At 36.7% G+C, this 8,321-nt stretch overlaps 1 protein-coding gene across 1 annotated transcript in view; it reads left to right on the top strand.

The window, feature by feature from the left end:
- The first annotated feature begins 1,016 nt into the window (after nucleotides 1-1,016).
- Nucleotides 1,017-8,321, top strand: part of SLC24A5 (solute carrier family 24 (sodium/potassium/calcium exchanger), member 5) — a 22,313-nt gene continuing 15,008 nt past the window's right edge. The window contains exons 1-2 of the mRNA XM_008583562.1: nucleotides 1,017-1,137; nucleotides 1,862-2,041. Coding sequence (XP_008581784.1) covers nucleotides 1,017-1,137; nucleotides 1,862-2,041 — 301 coding nt within the window. The remainder of the gene's footprint in view (nucleotides 1,138-1,861; nucleotides 2,042-8,321) is intronic.

Raw genomic sequence — 8,321 nt, forward strand, 5'->3', positions numbered from 1 at the left:
CAAGAGTAATAAATAATAATAGAAAGATAGATAAATGTTGACCACATGGCAGAGGACTGTCTAAGTAAATAATGTGTGTTCATTTATGGAGGTGATCCCTGTTTTACGGATAGTGGAATGGAGAAACAGAGGGGTTAAATAACCTGCTCAATGTCACATAGCTAGTAAATAGCAGTGCGAGGACTCAAACCATGTGGTCTGGCTCCAAAGCCTGTACTATTAGCTACAGGAGACTACACTGCTATAAGTTCGTGACATCTTGGCAATTCTCATAAATGCTAGAGTAGGGAAGACAGTGGTCCATACTTGAACACTACCAGGCTTGTCCGACTTGCACTTTAGATAGCTCCCTGTGGCAGAAAGCACAGCCAATGATCAAATAGTGTCCACTCTGTCTCCTTAATAATTCTTGAAGTTATTAGTGTCTTTTCATTCCCATTGCTACTGCCTTGGTTCAAGCCACCATCATTGCTTGGCTAGATTTTTGCAGTCACCTCCTAACTGACCTTCCTGCCTCTAGCCCTAACTGGAGATGATGATGGGAGGCCCAAACAGAAATATAAAAGGGTGCCAAGCTTGCCAAAGAAGGTATGTACACCAGCCCTAAAGACTTCTAGGAGCAAGGCCTGGAGAGAGAGGGGTGGGAGCAGTTGCAAACCCAGGTCTTTACAAATCTAAAGAAAGTTGAAAGCAGAGGCAGTATGAAGATAGTAAATAAAACTATGCATTTTCTTAAAGTGCAAGCTGTCTGGATCTGCCCTCAGAGACTGTGGGCTGTGGGAACAGCTGTAGACAACAGTTGTCTGCTCTCCTCCCTATCTCCTCCGCCTCCTGGGGGCTGGGTCTCCTGACCAGAGAAGCTTGGCTGGCTCCAGTCACCCTCTCTCCTGCACTGGCCTTGCTGAGATGTGCCCTGGGCAGGGCATTAGGCAGCAAGGAGACTCCTCACATGATCCAGCCTAATCCTCCTTCCCTCCCTTCCCCAAGCTGCACACTGCAGTAACAGCACAACAGAAATGCAGATAAAAGCCAGTCCAACATGGGCAAGAAAGGCCCTGCTGCTCGGCATCCTCTGGGCCACTGCACACGTGCCTGCTCCAGGGGCCTCCCTGCCCCAGCGTCTCCTAAGGGACACAGGTAAGTGGACACCAGGGTCAGCTACCCCTGCTGGGGCTGCTGCTGCTGCTACCACATATATATGAAGACAAAGAGGGAAATTCTCACTTGATTCACTTTTGCATATGCTTCCTACTGTATTTGCTCTGATTTTTAGCATGTGGAAGGATATCAAATACTTTTGATCCCTCAGAAAAATTCTTAATGATTTTTCCTAAGTAATTCACAAATCATGAAGTAGGAGAGTCTCCAGTTTTTATTGTTGGAGACCCCATCATGAAAAAATAATCTTTCATCCTAGAGACTCTTTCTGCAACCATGGATGATTCTTTGCAGGACTGTGAACAACTTGGACTCTGAAATGAGAAAATGAAATTGAACAGAAATTAGAAACCTTTATTCATCAAAGATATAGTTTCTACTTGGGGAGGGAGAAGAGTTCAGAATTCCCTTCTAGAAATAAAGCAGACAAGGAAGAGTGATTTCATAATTTCCTCTTTTAATTCTTTCACCATGATCAGCTTATTTCATTAAAGCATCCCTTTCTTGTCCCAAAGCCTAATTTTTTTAAGGCTGTACAACTACATCATATTCAGAAGTGCTTTATACTTTTTCACTGGGTTCTTAAAATTCCACCCAGATACCCTACAATTACCTTAACAGTTTTCTTAAGGAAACTTTTTTTGTGGGCTTGGAATGTGTAACTCCAACATTCTTCCAACTTTCACCTTCTTTTTCTTACCAGGAAATAACACCCAATGTGTTATTTCTCCATCATCGGAGTTTCCTGAAGGTTTTTTCACTAAACAGGAGCGCAAAGATGGAGGCATCATCATCTACTTCCTGATTATCCTTTACATGTTCATGGCCGTGTCTATTGTCTGTGACGAGTACTTCCTACCCTCCCTGGAAATCATCAGTGAATGTAAGTGGCTGGAAAACTCTTCTATAACCTTCCAGAACAGTTGTGTCACATAGATACGGCTCTCTTTGAAGCAGCAGCAACAATTCTGTCCATCTCAGCTGGCTGCAGAGTGCTGACTTCTGTGTCGTGGGGTCCTGTGTCTTAAGAAACTGGCTAAGTGTGGTTTCTCTTGGCAGAACGTGCAGCTGAGCGTCTTTAAGTTAGTACCCGGCAGTTATTATTATACTGCCTATCTCCAGAAACTTCCTGTTTGTTTACTCGACCGCCTGGCTGTTGGTTGTAAGAACGGTTCCAAGATTCCACATGTATGCATTTAGTGTGTACACCTAATACAATGGAACTCCTAATACAGCCATTTTATACTTCAAAAAATGTTTTTTTCAGTTTTACTCTAAGATCACTGTAACTTTTTAAAGGAGGTAGATGATAAACAAATGTGATAAGGTCCACCCTTCCGCTCCTTCATTTCCCAGCATCCTGCCATGAAGGAAACTAATTGATATTTAAGAACCAATTAAAAAAAATACATCGGTCCTGCATTCCATGTAAATGACCTCAGGCATTGGATAATTGTAAATTTGGCAATTAAAAATTAAGCTCCACTACTGGTTTCTGAAATAAGATCAGCCAGTCCAAGCCCCTGAAATTTCTTCAGCAGTGTGCATCGCTCAGAATTCTGAGCATGGACTTTTATTGGTGTGCCAGTCCCTAAAATCAGGTTATCAGTGATGTTTTATGCCATATAAGCAAATGTACCAGCATTTCCAGTCTTTGTCTCCTTCTTGGTAAGTTTAATTGGTTGAGCATGCTCACTTGACAGCAAAGTCAAAGTTAAGGGAAGGGTTTCCTATGCATATTCACAGGACTGCACAGAAACAACAGCATCCTCAACCCCACCATACACACACACACGCACACACACACACACACACACACGCACAGAGCTACACCCCTGCTGAAATGCAAGGCAAGTTATTTTCTCTTTTGTTCACTGCAGTAAAGCAGTATTTTTAGGACTTGAAACAATACCTGGCAGCAGCAGAGGCACTCAACATCTATTTGTTTAATGAAAAAAATCTGTACAATAGGTCAGCAGAAGTTTACCACAATTATTATTATTTAACTTCAGTAGATGCAAATGTACACTTTCTTACATTGACATTATATTTTTCATTGACATTTATGTTTTCTTTAATATAGATTAAATTACTTGAACATATTATTTTTACTGAAATTGATAAAATACAAGAAAAATAGAAAAGGGTAAAATTGCCTATATTTCCATCACCTCAGGATCCCCACAGTTACTATTTGGTGTATTTTCATTAAGTCTTTTGTATCTTATTTTATATATAGAGAGAGGGGGGGGGGAGAGATAGTTTAGGGTCTTCTCTTTTCCTCATATAATATTTTATTGTGCACATCTATTATTAAGTACTCTTCAAAAACATCGTTTTTAATGGTAGCATGATAGTCCATAATTCTATAAATGATTTGAACACCTAACACTAGTTTTTACACATAGTAGGCACCCAGTAGAAATTTATCATAAGTTTCAAAACTATTAATCTGATTGGACATTTGATTTGTTTTAAACTTTTTTGTTTTAAATAATGTTATGCCCATTCTTGTGTAAAATCTATGTACACTTACCTGTACATTTTCTGACTAAGAGGCAGAACTGTGCATATTTCAGACTTATGACATATATTGCCAAACGTCATTCCACAAAGGGTGTGCCAATTTAAGCCTCCATAATATATAGTAGCGTCCATTCCAGAAAACCATAAATATTATTTTAAATCTTTGTTCATTGCTTTAAAATAAAACATCATTTTATAAAATGTTTATTTATCTTATTGTTCATGAGGCTGAACATTTTATATGTATTAAATTTTATGGTTTTGCTTTTGTGCTTTTTTGCCCATATTCTATTAGAGGTATGTCTTTTTCTTATCTTTTATCTTCAAGACTTTTAAAAAATATGAGGATATTAGCCCTTTGTCTAATACAAAATTTTTATATCATATGCCTTTTCATGTTTTGTGGTTTGCTTTTGCATTTTTTGTGTTTATCACATTGAAGTTTAAATATTTTTAAGTAAATTTATAAATCTTTTCCTTTATGATTCTCCTTTTGGTTTTATACTTAGACTTTTTTTATCCCTAGGTCAGAAAAATTCTTATTTTCTTCTACTTACATTTTCCTTTCCTTTACATTTATTTCTTCAACTAAGAATTTGTCCTGCTATAAGGTACAATGCTATTTTTTCCAAAAATTGATCAATTTTTGTATACTAAGTTCATATAAATATGTGGGTCTTTTTCTATACTCCCAACTCTGTTCTAATAATCTATTTGTTTATGCTGTATCAGTACTACACTTTTAATCAGAAAAATGTAAAAAACTAAAAATTAAAATGTTACATAAAACTGAGATTTCAATTTTAAGGTATTATATCCATTTCCAAACAATGACTCAACTGAACAATGCCATGACTAAAAGAATAAATTCATCGAGAATCTTGGTTATAAAAAATTGTCTTGGGACTGGTAAAAAATAAATAACATTTCTAGCCCTGCAGAAGAAACTACTGCATTTTAATTTAGATTGTAACTTAGAAATAATCTTCATTAAGTGACTTCATATGTCTATAATAATGACTTCCACCATGCCATTCATAGGATTACTTTGAATCATCACCAGCAAACTTGCATTTCTCAAGTGAATCATTCTGCCCTAAAATATGTAACACAGTAGCTATTATGGACATGTGATTGATGGATATCCATGCCACTGCCAAATCTTCTTTAGCCGTGAAAAATTGACCCTTGAGTATCGAAAATACTGGCAATAAAATGAGATAGAAATAGTGCTAGTTTGATTCATTTTTAAGTGCCTATAAATTAATTCTGTCATTTCTCTTTTCAAGGTCTAGCATGGTCTCATCCAAACTATGACATCAGCAATAAAAAAACAATTCCCCTGCAATTTATTTACATTCACAGAAACTGGCTTCAGAAGAGTCTGCAAATGTTCTGCATTTTCCCATAATTCTTGATGAGCATTGAGTTGTAACAGTCCCACCCATTTCATCAGCTAATAATTATTAATATAATCCTCAAAAGTTTACTGAAGCATTCTACAATGTAATGAAGTATTATTTATTTATCAGTTACTTATCATGATACAATTATAAAAGACTAACAGTGATGCTAAATACATGTATATGGTCTCATTCAGTCTTCAGAAAAAATCTACAAAGTAGGGTCTAATATCTTGGCTTCACTGATGAGAAAACTGAGGCTGAGAGTGTAGGTAGTTTCTCAGGACCACACAGCCACACACAGACAGCCCCCATCTCTTTCATAGCAAGTATGGTCTCAACTGCTGTGTAATTTTACACAACCTCTTTTGAGATTATATGCTGTAATATGGTTATTTCAGAAGAACTGTTCTATTTGAACAATCTCACAAGGAATTTTCCTCTCAAGGGCACCAAAAATTTTGACCATTTTGAGAAAGTTTACTACAAAATAAAGAGAATACACTGAATTATTTACAAAAGTCAGTTTAGATTTCTGGCAACCTGTATGGGGTTATAAATTAATATTATAAACAATTACCCACAGTACTTAGGTTCCCAGGCCTAAACATTTTTGTCTAAGATGTACATGAGATCATAGTATAATACTGTGAAACTTAATCATTGTATATGATGCAATAATTTCCTTCTCCTGCTCTACTAATGATCATAAAAGTCACACACCTCTCCTCCACCCTTCAACACTGGAAAAACAAGCCCATATCTCTGTTGAGCAGCCTGAGCCATTTTACTATCATCTTAACTGTGTAGAACCAATATGAGAAAACCTCTTTGCTATATACCCTCTTCCTTCAATCTTATCCTCTTTTTCCACGCAGGTTCTGTAGGAAAATAAGTAATGATGATTTCTTGAACACAGAGGGCCGAACTAAAATTAATCCATATTATAGGGGAAAACAATATATCACACTCTAGTTGTCCAGGGCATTTTATCTTTGGAGAAAAGAACTGGCCTCTATGGTGAGAAACATGGTGCAGATTCTGGGAAAGGAGTTAAAGGATGTGATCAGAGGAGGAGCATTATCTGGGACCAAGTTAGAGCTAAGGGAGCTAGATGTAAGGAATAAACGTAAGGGGATTCTCCCTCATTCCCACCTGTCATGCCGCTCTAGACCCTTATTTGGTTGGATTATCTGAGGCGGGGAGAAGGGGTTGTGAGAGACAGAGAGAGGCAGAGACATTGAGAGAGGATTCCAGATGACAATAAGGAAGAAAAGGGAACCTCTGTGGTGTCTGGTCATTTGTGTAAGCCTGACTTAGGATCCTTTGTCTAAGTTTCCCATGCTTGGTTCGTGAAGTTAGTCACATTATCTTGTAATCATATCTGGTATTGTTTGCATGGGGCTTTTTCCACTTTTTTCTTTATCTCTATGTTGATATGCTTACTGAATGGTTGATGACAATGCTGAGAATCCTCACAGGGCAGGAAGGGGAGGGCACCGCAGTCCTGTGTCTAGTACCATACTACTACAGTGAGATGTTTCAAAGTGCCTGCCCTGGAGCCAGACACAGCCTAGGTTCAAATGCTGCCTCTGCCATTTACCAGCTCTGTGACCTTGGTCAAAGTGCTTCACCTCTCTCTGCCTCGGCTCTCTCTAGAGCTGTGTGTCACGCCACGTACATGAAGAAATACAAGTGAACTGCTTACACAGGTACCTAGCACATGGAAACATTCACTGAGCGTTTGTTATGAGAACAGACTACAAGGGTTAGAATCCTTTACTCAGGAAAGATGAAAATGGCATCAAAGTCAATAAATATGTTTGGAGCAAATACCAAATCTATGGCACCTCTGCTAGAGCTTGAAAACCAAGTTTAAGGTAAATAAAAGCAAGTACTATTTCACAAAGTAAGAAGTAAGCTTATGAAACTCATTCTTTTATTTTACCTAATAATCCATGTGGCAACTTTGAACGATACCTTAAATATCTCTGGAATATTCTGTGGAACTTATTCTTCCTATCTACCTGTAGCTTCATGCCAGGTAATGGATGGCACTGAGCATCAGACAACAATGACGTTGAGATTTGTTGGCTACATATAAAAGTGATAAAGTTTTATTTTAAAATATCAACATTTATAATATTCCTAAATTTTATCGTTTGCAACCTTTCAACCTTGTGATGAAAAGGTTTAGCTGCCACTACAGAAAGATTTGAGGAAGTAATTGTTTTTTCAAATTTTTTTAGAGTTAGATGAGCAAAAACTTTTGAAGACCTCTACAAGACAATATTAGTAGAGGTCAACACAAACATCAAAAAAAAAGTTCCTTTTATTTCTTCTACATTAGTATCTATACCATTTTATTTCATCTTTAGCAATCTTTTATTGCTTAAAAAGTGGTACCTTTAAATTATATTTAATTTAAATATAAACTAACATGTAATATAAATTATATTAACTTAAAGGTCATCTCTATAAGCAGTTCATTTTAGAAACACAAAAGTTAATGTAAAATAAAAACAAAATATTGTTTTGATATGTAATGGGGATTTTGGAGATATTGAACCACTGTTTAGAGCAGCTTTCTTTAAATTTTTCCAGACTGTCTACATAGGAAACACTGAGAACCCTTTAAGGTTGGTCATTTGATACAGCCCAAATTCCACAATGAGCTATGAAACTTTTCTTTTTAAATGTTACCTAATACACTATCCAGCTAGAAATTACAATCCCTTAACAATGCTGATACCTCTGAGTTATAACGTATTAAGTGTAAATTATCATCTTAATAAGGTTTTAGGGAAACATACTTAAATAAAATACTTTTTATTTAAAAAAAAGATTTTACTCACTTTGCTTTGAACTAATATTTGCCTATGTTCTACTTTGTTTTCAGAAATAGACAAAAAAGAAATGCAAGTTCTAATTCCAGGTAGAACTGTTTCTAAATTGATAAAATTTGGAGTCAAATAATTCTGCGAGTATGGCATTTGGAGAGCCTAAGTTTCAGGGGATTGTTTGATTCTTAATCCTTATGAAATTTACAGAGGCAAAAGCCTTCTAAAGAACAAAGAATCTAAGAGTAGTGCTTCCAGTGCTTCCTCCCTGCTACATGGGCACTCGTCCTCCCAAAAGCGTTTTTTTTTTTTTTTTTTTTTTTTTTTTTTTTTTTTTTTTTTAAAAAAAACCGGGAAGGGGGATTTAAACCTCTCACTTGGTGTCGCCACCCCC

This window comes from Galeopterus variegatus, unplaced genomic scaffold, assembly GCF_000696425.1.
Source record: "Galeopterus variegatus unplaced genomic scaffold, G_variegatus-3.0.2 Scaffold2966, whole genome shotgun sequence".
Lineage (NCBI taxonomy): Eukaryota > Metazoa > Chordata > Mammalia > Dermoptera > Cynocephalidae > Galeopterus > Galeopterus variegatus.